This window comes from Carcharodon carcharias, chromosome 18, assembly GCF_017639515.1.
Source record: "Carcharodon carcharias isolate sCarCar2 chromosome 18, sCarCar2.pri, whole genome shotgun sequence".
NCBI classification, from domain to species: Eukaryota; Metazoa; Chordata; class Chondrichthyes; order Lamniformes; family Lamnidae; genus Carcharodon; species Carcharodon carcharias.
In genome coordinates this window covers 40,730,923-40,756,929 of record NC_054484.1, presented here as the reverse complement: position 1 = coordinate 40,756,929, position 26,007 = coordinate 40,730,923, and the positions used below count along the sequence as shown (strand labels likewise).

Sequence of the window (26,007 nt, the reverse complement as noted above, 5' to 3'; positions counted from 1 at the left end):
GTATAAGTCATCACCAAGGCTGAAAAGCATAAAGGAGAAGGACCACAAATTAGGCACCAGCACTTAGGTGACCCCAAGTTTCGATTTTAAAATCCTAAAGATTTTAAGAAGAAGGGAAGTTTCTTAGAGTGAATCAGAGATCCAAAACTCTGTGGTCATATTGTATCTCACACTAAGGGCTGAATAATATGTTTCCAAGCCAATGGTGGGCTCCACACCCATAAGTGGGCGGCCTTCTGACTTCCGAGCCTGCCATCAGTGCATCACTGATAATACGCAATCTGCCGCCATTTAGTGGCAGGAGCGCGTTATAGATGTTCATCCTATTCAATATGTGCTGGAGGGTGGGATGTCCAGTCTGAGGCTGGAGACTGTGACCCAGAACCAAGTCACGGCCATCCCTTTAAAGGTCCCCCTGGCATGGGAAAGTGTCAGGTGACCCATTGTATGATAGTAGAGGAGCAGGAAGTTTTCTACAGTGAGGAATTTCGTCCTTTGTAGTCAATCCGGATAAATCAATTTCAATTAGCACTTACGTCTGCCAGTCATCAGAAGCCTCACCATTACCCAAATTTTAATAGATCAGCAAGCTTCAGACATTGAGTCATTATACATTGATTTTATATCTCCACGCATAGATGTCTGTACCATCAGAGCATGGGGAGAGGTGCTCCAGGACAGGCAAAAGCTGCCCCAAGGTTCACCAAGGCTGCCCTTGGTGCCCACTTCCATGCAACCAAGGGCAGATGTGACCAGCTCATTCTGAGTGGTGAGGAGGAATTCCAGGCAGGCTTGTGCTGCATGGGAGGAGGTGGCCGACGAGGTGTACAGTGTGGACGTGATAAGGAGGACCTGGTCGCAGTGCCAAATAAGGTTCAATGGCCTCATGAGTCAGCAAGGATTGAATCAGTATGAGCAATATTGGTCTAGTGTGATACAGATCCAGCAAGCGAATGCAGCAGATATTTGAGAGTCTCTGCTCATCCAAAGTTGAATGTTCCCACAAGTGCTCAGATGTCCTAAACCATGCCACTGTGCATTCCAAGCAATTATAAATGGCGGGTGGTTTGCAGGAAGACCTTCTGATGCCTAAGTATAGGCTTCTGTTGGGCAAATGCTGACCTGATAATGGGGTTGAGACATGACATGTAACTGTTTGAGTTCAAGCCAACTCGATGTCAAATCTTTTCAGGAGAAGTGAGCCCACAAAGCCGATGAGTGAGGCCATACAGGCAATATAATACCATGCATGGAAATATAAGAGGCAAATGCTGTCCCTCCTGGAGGATGAGAACATCAGGAGTGGCGAGATTGGAGGGAGGCCTGGCCCTGGTGACATGGCAAAAATATCAGACTGGGTGACAAGAGGAGATGATCAGTGTAGTTTAAAGGAGGTTAGGAAAAAGGCAAGGTATTTGATGTTGGGATTTCACACTTTGAAACCTTAACAAGCATCATGATCAGAGGCTTCACATCTTTGTTCAGGGATTCATTGTTTCCACACAGTACACTCATGCATGTCAGGCCCTGAAAAGGTTTATGTCTGTTAAAATTTAGAGGTGATGTTTCAAGTCAGGTGGTATGCGATTACCCCCTTAATGATCTTTCTATGTTACAGGAGAAGCCTCTTCAGCACTGCCTCCCACAGAAGCCGTGCAGCAGCCTTCCTCCACCTCCTCCTCCTCCGAGGAACCCTCAGAGAGTGCAGCATCACATCATCTCTCTGCACCCATCACCATTGCAGATACTGGCACTTCGGCAAGGTTTAGCACATTGGGCAGGGGTCATGCACACACTGGTGAGGACACTTCACATTCGCATGTGCAGCTGCTGGAGAGTGTGGTGGAGTAGGCCTCGGGCAGTCGGAGGAGTGCCTAGGCTGTCCAGAGACTCTAGAGTCCTCCGTGAGGCGGCAGATACTGGATGTTCAATGCCAGACCCATGAAGATTTGACAGGTATAGCAAAGGGGTTGTGTGCTCTGGCTCAAACAATGGAGGTGTCCATCCAGGCCATCAGCACTGCACACACCCACTCTTCAGAGCATCAAGCCTCCACCATAGACAGACTGACAGCTGGCCTGGAGGGGCAAACAGAACGCATTGCAGGTTCAATCATCGGGATGTGCTCTGACCTCCACACCATTGCCCTGCCTCTGAGCTCAGGGGCTCTGGCCCAGGGTTTCAGGGGAACTGGGAGCATGGTCAACCACCCAGCTCCTGGAATCAGAATCACAGAATCACACAGTGCAGAAAAGGCCCTTCAGCCCATCGAGCCTGCACCGACATGTGAAAAACACCTGACCTACCTACCTAATCCCTTTTACCAGCACTTGGCCGATAGCTTTGAATGTTATAACATGCCAAGTGCTCATCCAGGTACTTTTTAAAGGATGTGAGGCAACCCACCTCCACCACTCTCCCAGGCAGTGCATTCCAGACCGTCACCACCCTCTGGGTAAATAAGTTTTTCCTCACATCCCCCCTAAACCTCCTGCCCCTCACCTTGAACTTATGTCCCCTCATGACTGACCCTTTCAACTAAGGGGAACAGCTGCTCCCTATCCACCTTGTCCATTCCCCTCATAATCTTGTACACCTCGATCAGGTCGCCCCTCAGTTTTCTCTGCTCCAACGAAAACAACCCAAGTCTATCCAACCTCTCTTTATAACTTAAATGTTTCATCCCAGGCAACATCTTGGTGAATCTTCTCTGCACCCCCTCCAGTGCAATCACATCCTTCCTATAATGTGGCGACCAGAACTGCACACAATACTCCAGCTGTGGCCTTACCAAGGTTCTATACAACTCCAACATCACCCCCCTACTTTTGTAATCTATGCCTTGATTGATAAAGGCAACTGTCCCATATGCCTTTTTCACCACCTCACTAACATGCCCCTCCACCTTCAGAGATCTATGGACACACACACCAAGGTCCCTTTGTTCCTCAGAACTTCCTAGTGTCATGCTGTTCATTGAATACTTCCTTGTCAAATTACTCCTTCCAATGTGTATCACCCCACGCTTTTCAGGGTTAAATTCCATCTGCCACTTATCTGCCCATTTGACCATCCCATCTATATCTATATTTCTGTAGCCCAAGACACTCAACCTCACTGTTAACCACCCGGCCAATCTTTGTGTCATCCGCAAACTTTCTAATCCTACCTCTCGCATGGAACCTCAAACAAAAACAGAAAATGCTGGAAAAACTCATCGGGTCTCACAGCATCTGTGGAGAGAGAAACAAAGTTAACGTTTCAAGTCTGTATGAGTTTTTGCTTTTATCCTGGAACCTCACCAGTTGGCAGGATCCAACTGGTCCAAGTGGCAGAGGATGAGCAGCAGCTGCCTCCATCTATGTAATTGCCAGCCCTCCAGGACATTGCATCTGTCAACACTTTGATGCAATGGTGTGCAGTCGGCTGGGTTATCCCTGATGTGCCACCTGATGCTGCCTGAAAAGAGCTTGTCATGAAAAGTTGAGAGCCACTGTCACCTTCAGGGTGACCAGCATTGGGTGGTCCCCAAGGCAGTTTGATGAAATCTCTCCAACCAGCGTCTCACAAAGGGATGTAATAGTTGCCATTGAGAGCCTCAGTCATCTATGACACTGAGTTTCATTCATTTTCAGGTAGCTGAATCACTGCCTGTATACCCTCGGTGCAGCATAATGACTCCTGAGCCTCTGATCAGCCTCTCAAGTCTCCTCCTGACCATTGGGACCTGGTGCTTCTCTGTCCCCAACCTGCAGACCCAGAGCCTCCTGGGCCTTCCTCTGATTCCTTAGTCCTCCCACCCATCTCCTCCTCCTCCTAATCCTCTTCTCCTCCTCATTGGAGGTTGTGTCTCCTACTGAGAGCGCAATCCTCATCTGTGTCCGAGAGTTGACACCACTCACTCCTGGGTTACAGAGAGAATATTAAATAAGGTATTGGAAGACCTCACTCAATGAGAAGACAACTCTTCCGAAGAGACAGTCTGAAATTCTACTGTGCCCCGTGAAATAAGCTGTCCGTACAGCCAAAGGTTGTGCTCTCAGCTGCAGTTTAAAAGCCCACCCAATCAAGCTATCCCTTAGAAAAATGGGTTTCCACCTGATGTGAATCTGACCTTGAAGGTGTATTATTGCCTTCTGGCCATATTATTTCAGCCAGAGTGATTGTTAATTGCCTCAATGGACATTTAAATTGATACTTGAATAATGCGGACGAGTTCCTGACTTTTTGACCTGCCTCTGCATGATATTATCTGAAACTGGCACGATGACGTTGGGAATGGTGCCCAACATCATCACGCCACATAATACACTCTGCAAAGTGGGAAATACTCCCAATCGCGAAGCATAAAATTCCGCCCATAGTCCTGCTCACCTATCAGCCCAATCCTCATTGACCTACATTGCTTTTGGTTTCACAATGTTTCAAATGTAAGATTTTTGTTGCTCTACTTGAATTCATTTATGGGCTTGCTCCTCCATATCTCTGTAAACTTATACCGCCCTATAATTTCCCCAAAGCCTCTATTTCTCTAAGTCTGGCATCATGTACATCCCTCTTCCCTGTGATGATGTGAGAAGGATTCTCATTGTGTTATAGATTCACCATAGCACAGAAGGAGGTAATTCAACCCATTAAGTCATTGTCAGCTCTCTTTAGGGCAATGCAGTCAGCTCCATTTTCCTGCTTTATGCCTGTAGCCCTGCACATTTAATTCCCTCAAGTGTGAATCCAATATCCTTTTGAAATCATTGTTCATCTCTGTTTCCACCACTCTCATAGGCAACGAGTTCCAGTTCATTACCATTTGCTGCATAAAAAAAATCTTCCTCACATTCCCCCCTGCATTTCTTGCCTAAAATCTTAAATCCGTGTCCACTGGTCCTTGTACCATCAACTCATAGGAACATCCTTCCTTTGCCTATCTAATCTAAACCTGTCATAATCTTGTACACCTCTATCAGATCCCCCTTAACCCCCTCTGCTCCAAGGAGAATAAAACCAACTTCCCCCAAGCCCGCCTTAAAGCCAATCACTCATACCTGGAACCATTCTGGTAAGTCTCCTTTGCACCTCTCAAAGACCGTCACACCCTTTTTAAAGTGTAGTGACCAAACTGGATGCAGAATTCTAGTTGTAGCCTAACCAGATCTAAATAAAGATTATGGCAATCCCGTCTGCAATATCCACCCCTATTTCCTTTAGCAGCCTGGGATGCAAGCCATCTGGACCAGGCAACTCATCCATGCTAGACATAGCCAGCCTTTCCAATAAATCCTAACTTGTCAAATTTTACTGCATCCATTACCCCTACCACCTCCACTTCTAATTATATTTTGTTGGCATCCTCTTCCTTAGTAATGACTGATAAAAAGTACTCATTAAGTAATCTAGGCTTGCCCTAAGCCTCTAAGCATGTATCACCCTCTTTGCCCCTGGTAGGACCAGCCCCTAACTACTATTTCCATGACAATAGAAGATTTTTGAATTTCTTTTTATATTAACTGCCATTCTATTCTCATAGTCTCTCCTGCTGGTCTTATTTTCCTCTTCCATTCTCCTCTCAATTTATTGTACTTGGGTTGGTTCTCACTTGAAGAATTCATCTGACATGCATCATAACATCTTTCATTACTTCATCATATTCTCCACCTCCCTCATCAGCCAAGCAGTCCTGGCTTTCGTCCCCCTACCTTTTGCCCTTGTTGGAATGCAGCTAACCTGTACCTGAAACATGTCTACCTTAAAGATCACTCATTGTCCCAATATGGCCTTTCCTGTCAATCTTTGGTTCTATTTTACCCTGATCCCCTCTCATCCCATGGAAGTTAGGCCTCTTTCAATTTCCAAGTTCTACTTTCGATTCTTCCTTGCTCTTCTCCATTTCTGATCTAAATCTTATGATATGACAATCATTCTTACCCAAGTGTTCTCCCACAGATGCTTTCCACTTGCCCCACCTCATTTCCTAGCACCAGCTCCAGCAATACCTTCTTCTTGGCTGGATGGAAAACATATTGGTCAAGGAAATTCTCTTGAACACCTTTCAGAAATTCCTGCCCACCCTCCCTCCCTCCCTTTTCCCTGGTTATTTTATTCATTCAAGGGATGTGGGCATCTCTGGCTGGGCCAGCATTTATTGCTCATCCCTAACTGCCTTGAGAAGGTGGTGGTGAACTGCCTGAACCGCTGCAGTCCATGTGGTGTAGGTACACCCACAGTGCTGTTAGGAAGAGAGTTCCAGGATTTTGACCAAGCCACAGTGAAGGAAGGCGATACACTATGGAAGAATATATTTGCAGTTGTTTGCAAAATAGTTGCTTGGCCCTGAGCTCTGGAATACCCTCCCTGCTTCTCCTCGCCACTCCACGTTGCTTTCCTGCTTTAAAATGCTCCTCAAAATCTACATCTTTGACCAACCCTTTGGTCATCTAACATCTCATGTGGCTTGGTGTCACATTTTGCTTTTTTTCATGTTCCCGTGAAACGCTTTGGGCCGTTTTATGATGTCAAAAGCGCTTTAGGCGCGATATAAATATCAGCTGTTGTTTAGCGCTGTTTAAAGTTTTTCCCTTTAGCTTGTGCTTTCAACCTGACCCAGATATCAGAACAAATGTAAACATTCTGAGCAGCACGCGGGGAACAAGTCTCACCCAGTTGTGTAGCTCAGAAACAGAAGTCCAAAATGAATCAAATCCACCAGGACAAAAATTCCCCAAAAAAGGTTACAAGTCGTGATGTATATTTTTCTCTGATAGGGACATGGCTCCGTGTTTACGCTTTTACACTCTGGCTTTATTTTGCAACGACCTTTTTATGAATCTGTAAAACCCCTGCCTGTAATATACTGTGTTAGGCTGCACGACTTATTTAACATTGGCCATAGCCTAACAGGTCGTGCCTACGGGTCATTTCAATTTGCTGATGTTATCTTCATTGCAGCGCATTTCCTTCACTCGCCAGAAAGCTGACTGGTTTCCGTTCAATGGCTTCCTTCCAGCAAAAAAAAACAACCGACCTTCTCAGGTCAGAAATGAAAAGAGGAAGTGCTCGAAATTACTGTGAAATACCATTTAAATGATTGGAAACTTTAAGAAGAAATTCTGACATCAAACGTTATACAGTAGTTTGTTTATCTGTTTAAAATGTCTAGAATATGAATGGCCAATGGAAGAAAGACCTCATATCAAATTGACTCCAAAACACTAATGTAAATATTTCATACTAATATATATAAACAAGTGTTAAAAAGTTATGTATTGCTAACTACAGCGGTTTATACATATAGCTGATATTCTCAGGGAAGGTCGAAAACATTTTAAAACTATTTTTTCTTCCGAAACGTCAAAAAAAACGACGCAAATTTTTGATTTTATTTACTTAATAGTTGGCATTAATCACCGAGTGTGCTGTAACTGTTGGGAGAAACTTTGGCCAAATGCACAAATCGGGGTCACTTTTTCTCGCTCTGCTGCCAAGAGGAACGCCTCGCAAAGAATCTGACATGCACACGCTGTTCAGAGGAGCCCAGCAGCTGTGTATCTGCTCGAGGAAGGGTTCTCTAACTTCATCATTACTGGTTAATTCATTGTGCGGACGACCGATTGAAATTAAAGCGTTGGGTCACATCATAAACTCAATGTAATTTTTGCAGATTTGGGAATCTGAACAGAGCCAAGCTGTTTGGAGTTTCACTCTGATACTGCGCCCTTAAGACCCCCCTTCGTGTCTAATGGTAGACTTTGCTGGGTCCAGATCAGCCTCTGACCACAGAGGGTTGTGTCATCGGGATGTATGAAGCTGTGAGAGTGGCTAGCATGTGTGTTAATTCCACAGCATGACATTGTGATCTGAGAAGAGAGAACAAGACAACTATCTCACTCGGAACAGTTACAAACAGAGACAACTTGTTTGAAAGGACTCCTGGGGAAAATGGAGGTAAGGTGAAATTGGCAGCAGTGTTGCAGATCGCCTGCCTCGAGATCTGTGTCACTTTCCATTGCCTGCGGGCTCTGTCTACACGCTGCTTTTTCAATTTCTTGTCAACTCCATTTGGCTTATCCCTGTCAACATTTGTGCTCGTGTTAAAAGGGCAGGGCGTTTGTGGCCACTTTATTCAAACTGCAAATCATAATTTTATTTTTAAACTGCCCTATGTGCAAATGAAAGGCTAGATCATAGTTTACAGTAGAGGTTTGCTTCTGTTAAATGGAGCGAAGTAATGAATTCACCGTGGTAAACGTGATACGTTCAGTGCAACTTCGATGAACCTTAGAATCGAGTGAGAAGTTAAGAATCACAAATACGCCGTCTTCAATGTGATACTTTGCAATTTTCTTCGTCTCTCTTTGAATTGAACCCGACAATTAAAATACATAATAACATTTATGAGTTTCCGTTCCTCGCTATGGAGTGTGATCAGTACACGTGTTAAACGGTGTTTCAGACCTGCCAGGTGGAAGCCCTATCATTGTAATCAAAATATATTGAAATGGCTTGAAATACAAAAAAGTCGATAGAAAAAAATTAATAACAGCAAGTAAATAGAAAATAAATTTACATAAAATGTCTATGAAGGAAGGTCACTGACAGTACTTTCTTTTTGTTTCAATAGAAATGAGAATGATATATTTTGCTGTTAAAATTGAGATCCCGGGCTTATTGTGCCTTAGTATCTAACTTATTTCTCACTCAGTGTGTTGCCACACATCAAAGTTGTGTCTCACCCTGTGTATGTGATCTCTGTTAAATATAAGCTCCCATTCTGCACCTATCCTTAATGCTGGATATTCTTGTACACACTTTCCCTTTTAGTGATAAGGGGTGAGATATGTCTTAAATTTCTGGATGAAGAGATTCATAAAAAAAATCAGGTATTGTTGATACCATCCATTGGATAATTCAACCCATTATAGCAACATCATTGTGCTGCTGGTATGCTACTATAGAATAATGTTGGAAAAGCGGAATTGCAGAAAGTGTATTTTTAACTTAAGTGTTGCTGTTTTTGGTAAAAGCAACAGTTGAGCTGGTGTTTGTTTTCAGTTCTTTCATATGATGTGGGTGTTGCTGGCTGGGCCAGCATTTATTGCCCATCCCTAGTTGCCCTTGAGAAGGCAGTGGTGAGCCGCCTTCTTCAACCACTGCAGGTCATGTAGTGTGGGTACACCCCACAGTGCTATTAAGAAGGGTGTTCCTAAACTATACAAATTAGGACTATCTGAGATTCATTCTTTGGCCTTTGCTGAGTTTGCTAATCTTGGCAGTGTCAGCAGATGGTTGTTCTGGGTGGGGAGATTAATACAAGCCAGGGTTATCCATTCCTGATTTTTAGTTAATGACTCCTGCTGGAAAATAAGTGTATGCAGACACTGGGTAATAAGGTTGGACATGTCAGGAATGCTATACATTGATGAACAGCTTGGTAGCATTGGTTAGATGTGCATATGAAGAATAGCCACTTGGGTGAGCTGCTGCTGCCTGCGGAACTGTAGTTTTTTATTCGTTCACGGGATGTGAGTGTCACTGGCTAAGCCAGCATTTATTGCCCATCCATAATTGCCCTTGAGAAGGTGCTGGTGAGCTGTCTTCTTGAACCGCTGCAGTCATGTGGTGTAGGTACAAACACAGTGCTATTAGGAAGGGAGTTCCAGGATTTTGACCCAGCGACAGTGAAGGAATGGCAATATATTTCCAAGTCAAGATGGTGAGTGACTTGGAGGAAAACTTGCAGGCGGTGGTGTTCCCATGCATCTGCTGCCCTTGTCCTTCCAGGTAATAGAGACTGTGGACTTGGAAGGTGCTGTTGAAGGAATGCAGCTTGTTGCTGTCATCATAAAACACAAGACAAATTGCTGTTCTAATGCACATTTTTTTTCCTTTAATAATTTACAGTTTTCAGACATCTGCAACAGTAAAAGCATACAGAAGGCAGTCTCGTCAGGATGCATAACATTTCAGGAAAATGTTAGTTCTTTAAAATTTACCAGGGTGGAGTACTAAACATTTGGGCAGTGATGAAGGAAGCCTTTGTATAAAAATATACACACACTTCATTCATTATCAAAATCTAAAAAAATGTTTCTCAGAAAAATCAGGAGATGCTATGCAAAAGTAGTTCACATGAAGATTATTTAATTTTATTACACAAGTCTCAAACCATAGCAAATATGAGCGTATACATGGAACACGTGGGAATACAACATGCCTCCAGTAATAATGATTTGGTTATTTTCTCACAGCTTCAGCACTATTCTGTACATAATTGATCAAAGCAAATCTATAGATATATCTAATAAGAATTCCATCTGCAGCCACTCAAGGGGAAGGTAAGGAGGGTAAGGGAAAATAAGAAGAGCATTCCCTCTTACCCTTACTTGGGGTGGCAACAGCTGAAGTTCATTTGTGAGTTCTTTTAGAGCGTGGCTGCTTTTAATAAGGTGTGCGAGAGAGCTCTAAGTTATGGAGACCAGCTGCTCTCTTGATAACTGATTTATCACCTTATCATTGAATCACAATGAATTAATGTTTGAGGGAGCTACATTTGTATTTTTATATATTGGTGATGACAGAGAAGTGAATTTCTGACTCCTGTTGTCAAAATTCAACTGAGGCAATTCCTGTGTTGCCTCAATGATTATTAACACTGTTCACAGAAAAAAACATTTTGGCTTTTGAGCACAGAAGTACATTTAAAACATATGATTGAAAATACTGCAAATTCAGGAACATTCCATTATCTCATGCATTTATTGACTTCAGTCTCATAAAATTGAGCATTACAGAGCCATTTTGTGATCTCTCTGCAGGTTAACAAAGCCCGTATGATGTGCAAATTTTTTTCTTGAAATGAAGCTCTCAATTTATTTTTTATTATATTTATCATATTATTTTTTAAAATGTGATTTTGAAGTACCATGGAAAACATGGTGTCGATATTAGCCTGGGCCTGAGTCTGTCCTACTCATCACTAACAAATTTCTCATTGGGATCGCTCAACAGACATTAAGCCCATCATTTACATATTTCAAGGACCTTATGCCTATTTCAGGCAACTGCTATGGGGCACCTGAAAAATACACCTGCGCAGATTGACACAGACTATCCCACTGCTAAATTTGTATGCTTTGCTGCCATTTTATACCTGAAAATGGGCACAACACATGCTAATTTCTAAACCCAATTGTAAACTAACTATAGAAAATCAAATGATTCTCTGCACATTAATGCATAAAAATGGAGTACAGCTCCACTGATATCACATTTAATACTGTGATAATGTTGTTTAGTTCTGACATGTGATCCTTGTGCACCTCTTGGCGGTACCAAATTAAACTGATAGCCAGGAAATGGCAGCAAAAAAAAGTAAGACTCAGACATCGACAGTCAAAGGTGCCAGACAGAACATTATGAGCAATAGAAATAGTAATGGACATTTCATCTGTTTCTCCCGCTATGTTGTTTGTTGCTTCCATACTAAAATGTCTGAATAGAAAATTGCAAAAAACAAAATTGTTTGTGAAGGACTGTAAATGCACAAAATTGTACAGGGTGAGAACATGTGCATGTAAATTAAAAGTAACCTTGACCTCAAACTCTGAACTAATATAATTTAGAACTGACAAAAGTAGATATCGCTATTGGGGAAGGCATGGTAGGTGGTACTGTCAGCCCTGTCAACCTTGCAAAGTCCTCCTTACTAACATCTGGGTGCTAGTGCCAAAATTGGGAGAGCTGTCTCACAGACTGGTCAAGTAACAGCCTGACATTGTCAGATAATGTCCCAGACACCACCATCACCATCCCTGGGTATCTCCTGTTCCAATGACAGGATAAGCCAGCAGACGTGGTGGCATAGTGGTACGCAGTGATGGGGGAGTTGCCCTGGGAGTCCTCAACATCGACTCCTGACCCCATGGAGTTTCAGGGCATCAGTTCAAACATGGGCAAGGAAACCTCCTGCTGATTACCACATACAGCGCTCCCCGCTCAGCCGCTAAATCAGTGCTCCTCCATATTGAACACCTCTTGGAGGAAGCACTGAAGGTGGCAAGGGTGCAGAATGTGCTCTGGGTGGGGGACTTTAATATCCATCACCAAGAGTGACTCAGTAGTAGCACCACTACTGACTGAGCAAGCTGAATCCTAAAGGACATAGCTGCTAAACTGTGTCTGTGGCAGGTGGTGAGGGAGCCAACAAGAAGGAAAAACATACTTGACCTCATCCTCATCAACCTGCCTGCCACAGATGCATCTGTCCATGACAGTATTGGTAGGAGTGATCTCCACACAATCCTTGTGAAGATCATGTTGTGTGGCACTACCACCATGCTAAATGGGATAGATTTCAAACAGATCTAGCAACTCAAGACTGGGCAACCATGATGCACTGTGGGCCATCACCAGCAGCAGGATTGTACTCACCCACAATCTGCAACCTCATCGCCCAGCATATGCCCCAATCTACCATTACCACCAAGCCAGGGGATCAACCCAGGCTCAATGAAGATTGCAGAAAGGCATGGCATGCAACTAAAAATGAGATGTTGACCTAGTGAAGCTACAACACAGGACTACTTGCATGCCAAACAGCATAAGCAGCAAGTGATAGACAGAGCTGAGCGATTCCACAACCAGCGGATCAAATCTAAGTTCTGCATTCCTGCCACATCCAGCTGTGAATGGTGGTGGACAATTAAACAACTTACAGGAGAGGGATTCTCCACAACTATCCCAATCCCCAATGATAAGGGAGCCCAGCATGCCAGTGTAAAAGATAAGGCTGAAGCATTTATAACAATCCTCAGCCAGAAGCACTGAGTGAATGATCCATCTTGGTCTCCTCCGGAGGTCCCCACCATCACAGGTGCCAGCCTTCAGCCAATTTGATTCACTCCACATGATATCAAGAAATGGCTGCAGGAACTGGATATTGCAAAGGCTATGGGCCCTGACAACATTCCAGTACCGGGGACTTGTGCTCCAGAAATTGCCACGCTGCTAGCCAAGTTGTTCCAGTACAGCTACAATACTGGAATCTATCCATAATGTGGAAAATTGCCCAGGTATGTCCTGTCTACAAAATGCAGGACAATCCAACCCAACCAATGACCACCACATCAGTCGACTGTCGATCATGAGTAAAGTGATGGAAGGGGTCACCAAAAGTGCTATCAAGTGGCACTTGCTTAGCAATAACTTGCTTACTTATGCTCAGTTTGGGTTCCACTGGGGTCACTGAGCTCATGACCTCATTACAGCCTTGGTCCAAACATGGACAAAAGAGCTGAACTCCCAATGTGAGGTGAGAGTGACTGCCCTTGACATCAAGGCAGCATTTGACCAAGTGTGGCATCAAGGAGCTTGAGCAAAACTGGAGTCAATAGGAAATCGGGGAAAATATTCCACTGGTTGAAGTCATACCTAGCACAAGGGAAAATAGTTGTTTTCGTTGGAGGTCAATTGTCTCATTTGCAGGACATCACTGCAGGAGTTTCTCAGGATAGTGTCCTAGGCCTAACATCTTCAGCTGCTTCATCAGTGACCTTCCTTCCATTATAAGATCAGAAGTGGTGATGTTTACTGATTATTGCACAATGTTCAGCATCATTCATGGCTCCTCAGATACTAAAGCAGTCCATGTCCATATGCAGCAAAAGCTGGACAATATCCAAGCTTGCGCTGACAAGTGGCTGGTAACATTCGCACCACACAAATGTCAGGCAATGACATTTTCAACAAGAGAAAAACTAACTATTGCCCTTGACATTCAATGGCATTACCATAACTGATTCCCCCACTGTCAACATCCGGGAGGTTACCATTGGCCAGAAACTGAACTGGACTAGCCATATAAATACTATGGCTACAAGAGCAAGTCAGAGACTAGGAATCCTGTGGCAAGTAGCTCACGTCCTGACTCCCCAAAGCCTGCCCACCATCTACAAGACACAAGCCAGGAGTGTGCTGGAATAGTCTCCACTTTTCTGGATGAGTGCAGCTCCCAAAACACTCATGAAGCTTGACACTGTCCAGGACAAAGCAGCCTGCTTGATTGGCACCCCATCCACAATTATTCACACCCTCCACCAGTAATGCACAGTACCAGCAGTGTGTACCGTCTACAAGGTGCACTGCAGGAATTCACGAAGGCTCCTTCAACAGCACCTTGCAAACCCATGGCTGCTCCCATCTAAGAAAGCTGACTGCGATCAGCACTGGACTGCGATTTCATGCTGGCGGGCCAATTAAGGCCGGCCCAGTGTGAAATGTGAGCGGCAGCGCTCAGCACTGCCTGTGTGGGCAAGTGGAGGAGGGTGAGTGGAGCGAGGGCAAACTTCGGGCATGCGCACAAGTGAGCACTTCACAATCTCTCTGAGGCATGGAGCTGCCTCAGGGAGATGAAGGGATATTTTTAATAAATTTTAAAATATAAATGTAATGAAATGTATCCCTTCATGTGACTCATGAGCAGGGATATGATATTAATGAAAAATTACAGTGTTTATTTTATTTGTATTTGGTTTTGGAAACTAGTCCCGCCTGTGGATGAGGTTTCCCAAAAAATGCAAACACTGCTTGGCTTTTTCGCCTGCCCGCCAGCTGTTTGGTTGGATGGGCAGCGAAAAATTTAATTTAATTGATTAATTAATGGCCTTACAGCCCTTTTAATTGTCATTGGGTGCGCTGCCGGCTCCAGAGCGTGCCTGCCAACTGAACAATCGCATCACTGCGCGCTGATGTTGGCATGCTTGGCCGATGTCAACGCGCACCATTTCACGCTCGAACGGGTCGAGCACACGCCCATCCACCGAGCGAAAATTTCTGCCCAGTGAGTCTGAGGAGTGCTTTAGAAACCAGCAAAGGGCTGCCAAATATTGATAAAAAGGAAAAAATAAAATATAAGAATAAACTGTCCAGCGATATAAAAACAAATTGTAAGAGTTTTTATAAGTATATAAAAAGAAGAGAATAACTAAAATAAATGTTAGTCCTTTAGAAGCAGAGGCAGGAGAAATCATGGGGAATGAGGATGTGGCAGAGACATTGAACAAATATTTTGTGTCTGGTTTCACAGTAAAAGTTACAAGTTACACACCAGAAATAGAGGGTAACCAATAAGCTAATATGAATAAGGAATTTAAGATAATTAATTATCAGCAGAAAAAAAAGATTGGAGAAACTTGAGAGACTAAAATCTGACTAAGGCTGAGATGGACATATTGTTGGTGTCTTATGAAATAAAGGGATATTTGGAACGAGCAGCAAAGTGGAATGGAACTCTTGATCTTGGGGTTACAAACCCAGTACCATAACCACTTGGCTATTTAGGCCAAGCAAAGTGGAATTGAAGCTGAACATCAAACATGATTATATTGAATGGCAGAGCAGGCTCGATGGGCCCATTGGTCTACTTCTGTTTCTATTTCTTATGTTTTGCATTGTTGTGGTTTGAACAATGTTGATTATTTCTCTCTATGTAATGCAACTCACTTGATTCTTCATACTGTGTGAATAGAACAGATGAAGTATTATGAATTATAAGCACACTTATACATTTAGATATTTTAAAATATGGTATAAATGATAGACTATGTGTGTAATTTTGAGTATACTAGTTGGCTTATACTATTTCTTCAGATCCCACACATTTGAGAGGTTGACTAATACAACTGTCATTTCAAAATATATTCAGATAAAAGACTCTCTTAAAGTACAAACCATACCATTATGGGATCTTGCTATTCTTCTAAATCAGTCTAATGCCCTGGCCTTGGCCACCATTCCCAGAAACCCATTGCCTCATGAAGGCTGTCTAGAAGTTGAACTTGACAACTCCGAACCTGTTGTGCCTTTTGTGCCCTCTGCTTGGAAATATTGTCCTTGGTTTATTTTATTCCATTAATATTCTTGTCTATCCCCTCTGAAAATTCTCTTTTTGAGCCTAAAGGCCCTGGGCAAATGAAGTCATATTTCACAAATCACGGACTATTGTTTTTTTGGGGATGGATGTTGAGTTGATTGGATGGATGAGTAAAATGAAATAGACCAAATGACATTCATCATGCATAATTCATCTTGTCAATTTGGGATATCATCCCTTCAAGAGAAAACTGTGTAGCCTGTTTCACGTGATGTTCCTGGTTCCCTGTTTGTGTGCCGAGCACCTGTTCTAATATTCATCCACTAATCATAGAGTCTTACAATGCGGAGCGAGACCATTTGGACCATCGTGCCTGTGCTGGCTCTTTGATCTTTTCCCATAGCATTGCAAAATTAAGCTTTCTATGCTGAATGGTTACAGCAGAGAAGGAAGTTATTCTATGACTATTCTATTCTATTCCCTGTTGAAAGTTACTATTGAATCTGCTTCCACCATCCTTTCAGCCAATACATATTAGAGCACAATGATTCACTGCATTATAAAATGAATTTCTTCTCATCTCCCACTGGTTATTTTCCCAATGTTCTTATATCTGTGCTCCCTGTTTACTGCCCAAAGAATTACCCATGAAATTTGCCTTTAAACATAACAGTGGAAGGAATGTAAGGGTTGTTTAACAAACAGCGAGTAAAACTTTTCTTGCATTGTTTTTTTAACAAATACTATTTAACTTCTTTTCCATATCTGTCCTTTGCTGTTAATTTACAGCATGATTCCATTTTAACCTGGATTTTCCAGTTCTGCATAATGTTCAAACCACATACATTTTGTCATCTTGGCATGGCGTTAGTCTCTGGAGAATGTTTGTGAGGTGCCTTGCCCTACCCACATTGTTTCACCACAATGATATCACACTCTGGCTCCAGTTATGAAGTAGGCTTTTTGGATTTGCTGCTGATTGATGTGCACTCCATGGTTGAATGAATTAAATTTTCATAATTTACATTGGTTAAAGACCTTGTTAGCTAATTGAGAAGAGTGAAATTGTGATTGGTTGGTTTTCTATCATTATACAAATGGAAGCAAACTGCATGAAATTGCTTCAATTGGCATTTTGGCTGCTGATCTTTAAAATTTACAATAAAGATGTTGCTAAAAAAAAGATGCTACAGATGACTTGAATCAACTGTGAGATGTGATTCCTGTCAGCTGATCAGTGACTGATGGCACTCAGTGATTAGTCTATAACTGAAACATCCTGCTCTTCAATTACAAGCATGCTGCATCTACTAAATCATAAGCCTCTCAGGGGAAACAAACATTGATGTGAGTTTCAGACAGATAAAAATTAACTTGTGCTATTTTAGATGTAGTAGCTAGGGAAGTTATTGCAGTTTAAGAGGTTTGAAATCTTAATACCATGGGATTTTTATCCTTTGGGAATTGGCAACTGATTTCTCATGTTGCTGTGCTCCTAAATTGTCACACCATCCTGTTGCATCAACTAAAGATGAAATTGTATAGGCTTTAGAATGTTTGTTCTTTTAGCTGCATAGACATTTTTCTACATTTTAAAAAAATAAGGAATTAAGCAATAAGAATATTTATTTTCTAAACAGGTGCAGTTTTCCTGTTTGGTAAACAGCTTTCTATTTATTTATTTTAAAAAATGAAATTCCTTTCAAGCTCGTCCTATTGCTCATGAATGTGATCTGCACTGTTCTACTGATTCTTCTTCCTCTTGAACAACCATTCTCAGGAAAATGTGATCTTTGTGTGACCTAATGAGAGGTCATTAAAGAGACCACTGAAACCATCATCACAATGTAATAATTGTTAAAAAATGCTCCCCTGAAAACTGAAGGGGATTACTGGCTCCTAAACATTTCAATCTTCCTCCCGATGCCTTCCTATTCCCTTTTGGGAGAGTTATCAGAGCCGAGTTTGCACCAGCCAATTTCTAGGCATCTGGCAGCTCCTAGTAAATTGCGTGTTTGTTTACTCCAAGCAATTGGTTAATTTCATGGGAGATCTCAGACAACACTGAAATTGCAGTTAGCTACAAATTTCTGTTTAGGTTTGGGGATAAAGTAAACTGTAGCATACAATTTACTATGATGAGCTGAATGGCCTCTTATTGCTTTTGTCTATATAGAGAAGGGGTAAGCCATCCAATAACTTGCCTCTAACTTTCACACTGATACTCAAAATTGTGTTAGATGAAGGGTGAAGCTGCTAAAGTTTTCCTGTGTGCCCCACACAATAACTTCTAAGATGCCTCAAGCTGCATCCAATTTTTGTTTAAAAAAGCAAACATAGCCCATCACTTATTAAACATTCATCTTGCCTTCAATCCAATCAAGAGAACTGCATTAATCTGTGTAATATGGTAAATGTAGCTTTCCTGCTCCTGCCTCTCTTCTGAAAGAGAGGGTGACTTGAAGTTGTAAGGGTTTTTTTGTGAAACAAGCTCATATGGTCAAATAAATGAATTTGAATTTTCAGTGTGTGAATATTGAACATCCTTATCACCATTCTTGAATTGGGCTATGTTACTATATTTGCCACATTGGTGCATACAATCATCATTGTAAGAAAGCATACTTAACAGGTAGAGCTGAAGATTTTGTGGAAACAACGTGCAGCAGATGTATTGCCAGATAAAGGAAATTGCACCAAGGGAGGGTGCTTTGAAGGGATAGGTGACTTGGGTGTGCCAACCAGCTATCCCAAGATGAAGTATTTTTGTAAATGCATTGTTATGTGAAGCTGAGCAAGGGAGAAATGAGGCTTAGGTTGAGTAAAGGAGCTATTACTGAGTTGTACAGCTTGGTGCAAAATAATTTGTAGGTGAAGTCAGTAAGAAGGATGGTGGAAGTGAAGATAACAACTGTTCTCAGCTTTGTTCAACTCAGCATTTTTTTCCAGCATTGTTGGCTCTATATATTGGGCTGACTATCTTCATTTTGAAAGGAAGTGGTGTCATATGCTGCTTTTATTGTATGATTAATATTTAAATAGTAAGCTATCATGATATAATTCCAATTAGTACTTTAAGTTTTTTTGACACTTCAGTCTAATATACTGCGATGTTAGTATAACAATGAAATTATGTAACTAATTAATCATTTATTAAAATATTTGTTCGGATATATAAAAACAAAAATTAGGAAAGTTGAACCAGTTGTGCTTATTGTTTATAATTGTTCCTTTTTAGGTCATGCACTGTTTGTCCCATTCTTTCAGCTAAAGGAAGAATGTAGGCTGCAGGAGTCTACCACTCCACGACTTATAGACAGGAGGTTTACTTTTGCAGGACAGGCTTAATCATAATTGTTTTTTCTCCATGCTCTGAAACGCGGTGGTCTCCTGCTGAGCAATACATCAGATCTTTGTCACTTAAGAATTGACACATGGGATTTGAAACTGGATTCTTTAGTGTCACTTGAGGACCAAAATGGTGTCCGATGTATATGCTTCTGCCATGAATTGCGGTGGATACCATACTGGCACTGACACTTTGCTGCTCAGTGCTCCAGAGGATATCCTTTTATAACCTCACATGACTGAAAACATGCTATACCCACAAACTAGCCACACCCCAAATCAAATTAATCACCAAGGCAAATTTCTATTAATTGCATCCGTTTTGAGGAGGATCTTAAAATTAAGCTGAGTTTTAAAGGTGCAAGGATACTAATAGATGTGTTTTTACAAGCTGTTAAATATGTTTAATTTTGATAAGTAATCACTTAAGGGTCTAAAAGCTCATCGATAAAAAATTGTTACCGAGGTTACGTGATTTCATTTAGAAGGTGGTGTTTCTAAGGCAAAGTGTAAAAGCTCTCCTATTTTTAAATGGCAATGTAGGAACTGGCAATTTGTTAAAGGGAGATTGGATATATGGCAGAGAAATGTTGAAGCTGACACCAATGTGACATAGTTCTGTGTATTTTTTCAAGTAATTTTCAATTATTTATAATAGTTATTCAGAGTAGTGGACAGACACTGATTTAAAATGTTTTCTGTGATTAAACCAATTTTTGGATATATTGATCACACTACACCAGGTTACATCTCTTAAATACATAAAAGTCAGAATTTTCACGTTGGTGTGCGGGGGCAGGCCGGACACGCTGATGCGTAAAATGACACGCAGTGATGTCGGGTGTGCATCACGACATCACCATGCATCATTCAGGTCTTTCGCTCGGTGGGTGTGCACTGGAGGCAGCTGCATGCCTGCCAAACTGTCAAAGGCCTGTTACTGCCATTAATGAACCAATTAAAGTAATTCTCCAAGCTGCCCGTCCAACCTTAAGGTTGGCGGTCAGGTGAGGAGCCCAAGTGGCCTTTGTGTTTTTCAGGAAACCTCATCCACAGGTGGGATGAGGTTTCTGAAGGTTTTATTGAATAAATGGTTTTTTTTTCACAATTCATAAACACGTCCCAGCTCATGTGACACTGTCACATGAGGCGGAAGGTCTAACTAATTTTTTATCTCTCTCTTTCTTTCAAACTTTCAATATGAACTTAATCCCGCTGAGGCAGCTCCGTGCCTCAGGGAGATCTCTGCACTCTTTCACGCACATGCGCGAAAGAGCGCAGGCCCCTCCTCCCCCTGCCCGCACAGATAGTGCTGAACATTACTGGGCACGTGTCACGGTGGGCAGGCCTTAATTGGCCTGCCCACGCAAAATGGTGGTGCACAGCTGATTGCAAAGGAATACTTGTTAAAGTAGAAGATCTATTATGCTGTTTCATGGCAGTGAAAATCTTAGAAAAATGCAATTGAGTTTATGCAGAAACATGGACAAAAAACTTCTGAAAGCCAGTGCAATTTGCACCTGGATTGACAGTTATGCCCAAAGCAGAAATTTGTCCAGTGTTTATAGTGGTGATTAAACTATTTGCATTCTCACTGTACCAAATAACCTTATAATACTCTTCTATCCTGCACATGTTTGAAGTTACACTTTACAGTTGGTATCACAGTACTAATCTTAAGCATTGGAGAAATCTGGCGTGATGATATGTCTTGTTTATCAATCACTATAAAATCAAAAATTCAATGCTATTTGATATAAATTATTATTGTAGAAGATGTACATCCGGTTAACACAAAATTATACATTAGTCTATTAATTGATGTGCTTTGCTGGAATCTCAATCAACAAGGAGCAGTTAATTGGAGTTAAAAGAAAGCTTGACGATCTGTTGCTGACTGTTAGTAGTCTATTCCAGGACTTGGCTTTCCCTTTATATTTTTCTCTCCATGTCTTTCACCTCCAAGTAGCCTCGTTCAGCTGGGAGCGTGGGAGAGCTTTCTGCAAAACATGTGTGGTGTCAGCTTCAACATTTCTCTACTGTACATCCGATCTCCCTTTAACAAATTGCCAGTTCTTACATTACTAGCGAAAAATAGAGAGGCTTTATTCTTTCCCATAGAATCACCTCGTCCTAGATGAAAGCATGTAACATAGGTACTGTCATTTTTTTTGATGTGGTTTCAGTCACTTAAGTGATTACTTAACATCAAAAGATTAAAGCTGCATTACAAGCATATAGATCATTTGTAAGAAATTGGACTATAAGAATAAAGAAATCTTACTATTCTACAGAGCATTGGTGAGGCCACACCTGGAGTGTGCAGTTTCGTTCTCCTTACTTAAGGAAGGGTATTCTTGCCCAAGAGTGAATGCAACAAAGGTTAACTAGACTAGTTCATAGGATGAGTTAATTGTCCTATAACTGACTTAGACTTGCTTGTTCCGGTCCTGTGCGGGATAATAGGCAGGAAGACTCCGCCACCAGCCCCAATCATCGCAATTTCTTTCACTCCAGCCCAGGTGGTTCCATTCTTGAAGGTTCTCTTTAAATGTACCTCACCAGGTTTTCTTTGGCCGTCCCCACCTTCTTTCTCAACCTGGTGGTGTGCATTCTACTGGCGGGGCAAATGTCCGAGAGGCAAAATACGTGTCTAACCAGTCTCATTTGTCTCTGTCATAATGTCAGGCAGGTGCTTCTGACCAGTTCTGAGCAGCACTTCTTCATTAGTGACAAAAACAAAAATAAAAATACCTGGAAAAACTCAGCAGGTCTGACAGCATCTGCGGAGAGGAACACAGTTAACGTTTCGAGTCCGAATGACTCTTCAATAGAACTCTTCACTAGTGATGTTGTCTCTCCATGTGATGCCCAGGGTCTTAAGTAGGCAACACTGGTGAAAGGCGTCCAACTTACGTGACACTTTTGCTATACTCTTCCATGTCTCACTGGCTTAGGTTACAGCAAGACTCTGCCACCAACCCCAGTCCATCGCAATTTCTTTCACTCCAGCCCAGGTGGTTCCGTACTTGAAGGTTCTCTTTAAATGTAGAGTTGCAGCTTCATGGCCATGTTGATGGTGTTGGATGCCCAGACCATATAGAGCTGCTGGAAGATTGGTCCTATTTTGACAATTCCTGTGGGGGCATTAATCTCTTCATTGCCCTCCCTGGAGATGTTGCTTCCCAGGTAGGAGAGGTAGTCAATGTCCTCGATGTTCCCTTGCCCCAGTGGTGATGGGAGGACTTTGTTGCCATTCAGCTATCACTGTCTTGGTCCTCTCACCAGCTGATGCATAGACCAACCTTGGCGCCACTATTCTCACGATTGGTGGTCATCAATTGGAGCGCACATGATTATTTGGCCAGCAAAGCAATGTCGTTTACAGATGCAGGCTCATCAACAGGTGATGTACCACAGGATGTCAAAATCTGCACCCATCATCAACTTTCTCATGATGAAATCAATAACCAAGAGAAAAGGGAATGGGGAGAGTGTGAAGCATTGCTTCACCTATTGTACTCCTATGATGATATTGGTCAGTGGGAAATCTTCAAAAGAGGGATTAAAGGGAATGCAGAAGTCACCATCAGACAGAGGAGAGGAACCAATAATAACAATGGATCACTGTCCCAATGTGGAAGTTGATTGATGAAAGACAACTGGTGAAGAGCAAGAGGGTCCAGGAAAAGAACATTGTACAAAGACAAGAAGATGATGCGAAGTGTAGAAGACTGGATAAAGCAGTGAAGAAGAGCTGCAGGAGAGACAAACAAGGATAGATAGAGTTAAAAGGCAGGGAGGCACAATCTGCAGCAAATTGGAACAACTCCAAGACGCTGTCCAGGATCGTACCAGAACTGACTGGTACCAGAAGCAACACCACTGCACCAATCAAGGGCAAGGATGATAGGATGTTATTGAGGGTGAGGAGCAGGAGGCAAGGTGGATGGAACACTTTTTCAGCAGATTCTCAACCAGCCAGCCCCAGCTCCACATTTGAGTTCAAAGACTACATTGCACCTCAGCAATTGAATGTCAACCTGGGAGAAATTGCCAGATCAGAGATCCAAATAACCTGAAGGGCAACAAGGCAGCTGGAAATGATGATATACCAGCAGAGCAATTGAAAAAACACTGTCAAAACAGAACTCACGGACCCATTCAACAAGATCTGGATTGTGGAGACTTCCCAGATGACTGCAGGCGAAGAGTAATCTTCAAGCTGGCAAAGAAAGGGATCCTCAGCGATTGCAACAACTGGAGAGGCATAACATTGCTGTCAGTACCTGACAAGGTCTTCAGTATGCTGTACAACAGATAGAAAGCAGAAGTAGCTACTACCCTTCGTGAAAAAGCAGGCAGGTTTCTGGGGTGGCAGATCATGCAACGTGCAGATCTTTATGCTCAGGAACATCACACAGCAGAGCCTAGAGTATCAGAAGCCACGTTTTAGCAACATTATTAATTTAAAGAAGGCTTTCGATGATATCCATCGGCAAGCACTCCTAATGTCGCAAGACAGTAAGGCGTCCGGAACCATATCAATGGAAACGATTTAGTAGACCAAGCCTATATTCCTTGGAGTTTAGAAAAATGAAAGGTAACCTATTGAAATGTAAAATTCTTAAGGGGCTTGACAGGGTAGTTGCTGAGAAAAAGTTTTCCCTGGCTGTGGAATCTAGAACACATGGGGAAATTTTTCCCCCCCACTGGGGGCAAGTGTGGGAGCGAGCGTGCCTCCAATCGGGGCGCGCCGCCATTTTACGTGGACAGGCCAATTAAGGCCCACCCAGTGTGACACCTGCCAGGAAGTGCTATGCGCCCCCTGTGTGGGCAGGGGGGGATTCCCTTAGCCAGGAGTGCGCTCTTTTGCGCATGTGCGCAAAAGAGTGCACGGTTCTCCCTGAGGCAAAGTGCTGCCTCAAGGAGGTCGGCTCGGAATTAAATTTTTTTTAATAGAAATGATAAAAAAAATTTCCCTGACATGTCCCCTTGTGTAACACTGTCACATGAGTTGGGACATGTCCGTAACTTTTATTGAAAGATTTGATCATTTAAATACCTTCATGAAACCTCATCCCACCAGTGGCTTAAGACCCATTAATTGCCTTAATTCGTTTTTCAATGGCCTCAGTAGGCCGTTGACAGGTCGGTGGGCACGCAGCTGACTCGGCTGCTCCCCCGCCCCGACCTATAAATGGAAATGAGGCGGGGTGACGTCGGGAGTTCCACCCGACATCATCCTGTGTCATTTTACGTGTTGGCGAGGAGGCCCTGCCTCTGCTTGCCGACCAGAAGATCCTGCCTATGGTCACAGTCTCAAAATAAAGGATCAGCCAGTTAGGACCGAGAGGAGGAGAAACACCTTCACTCATAGGGTTGACAATCCTTAGATTTCTTGGAATGTGGATGCTCAGTTGTTGAGTGTCAAGTTAAAGGCCAATAGATTTTGGGGTACGAAGGGAATTGAGGAATATGGGGGAATGTGGGCAGGTGGAGTTGAGGTATAAATTCAGCCATGATCTTGGATGATGGAGAGGCTCAAAGGGCTTAATTGCTTAGTCTATCTCCAATTTCTTATATTCTTGTTATTATTATTAAACTTATTATTTTGGATAAGTAAGCCCTGTATTTTTAAACTTAAACTTCACTTTGAATTTTTAGGTTAGATTTTATAGACTAGATTTTATTTTTTGCAGTTAAAATCAACAATAGCTATTAGGTATAGATTCCAATGACACAGCAATGAAATATGAATTTAATTCAGTTGCTTGTAACTAAGATAAAATCACATTACAAATATGCAGTTACTAATTTCAACAAACATTCTTCAATTTGTGAGTACTCCAATACCAAATACAATTGCTATAGATTTGAGGCCATCCACTCCTGTCTGTTTGTACATTAGTGGCCACATTGTGTGCATGTGAGATTTAATCAGAATTGTCTTTTATTGAAAATATGAGTGTTCCAAATAGTAGCATGGACATAGCTTGCCTTTTACTAAGATTGTACTAAGTACTTGTGGTTGATACTCATAATTTATGTAGCTTATTTGTGGCGTTATACAAATTTCAATGCATAGGTTGATTCACGAACGTCCTGTTACGTCTGTACAACACATCATCTGATAGCCTATGTGTTCACCACAAGTTAATTAACTCTACTTAAAATGATATCAATATTTAACTTCGTCCATAAGCTAACCACCCACCCCAACAAATTTGATTTTTCTTTCACTATTCTATTCAAGCCATTAACTAAGTATGGACCAGGCAACTTCCTCATCTGTGTAGTTAAACACTCAAAGTTGTGGAACCTCTTAAGTGATTTGACCAGAGATTTTTGATCATGTGTTAACTGATCGTTTCCATGTGAAGCATGTAAATTAGCTCTTGTCTGTGCTTGATTAACTCACCCATGAGCAAAGTTATGAACATCTTGATGCTGCTATGGGAGATGCATGGGACATTGAATGCTCCTATACAGGAAAGGCAATCTCATACAATAGTTCAACTGAAATCTCTGGAGGAGTTGATAATGCTATTGTTACAGTATTGATATGAATTTGTAATATACCACAAATCTCCCATAATAGTTCAATTGATATCTCTGAAGGAGCCAATAATATTATTGTTACGGTACTGATATGAATGTGTAATATACCACATTGGAATAGGTATAACTACAGCATGAATATCTCTTAGGGTTGGGATTCTGGGGCAACGGACCTCAACTGGGGAACCAACCCTCTGCACTGCTTATCTATTTTAATCTTTATTTCCTGCCACTGC

At 42.2% G+C, this 26,007-nt stretch overlaps 1 protein-coding gene across 1 annotated transcript in view; it reads left to right on the top strand.

The window, feature by feature from the left end:
- The first annotated feature begins 7,514 nt into the window (after positions 1–7,514).
- Positions 7,515–26,007, top strand: part of LOC121290697 (capZ-interacting protein-like) — a 65,513-nt gene continuing 47,020 nt past the window's right edge. The window contains exon 1 of the mRNA XM_041211510.1: positions 7,515–7,938. Coding sequence (XP_041067444.1) covers positions 7,933–7,938 — 6 coding nt within the window. The 5' untranslated portion in view covers positions 7,515–7,932. The remainder of the gene's footprint in view (positions 7,939–26,007) is intronic.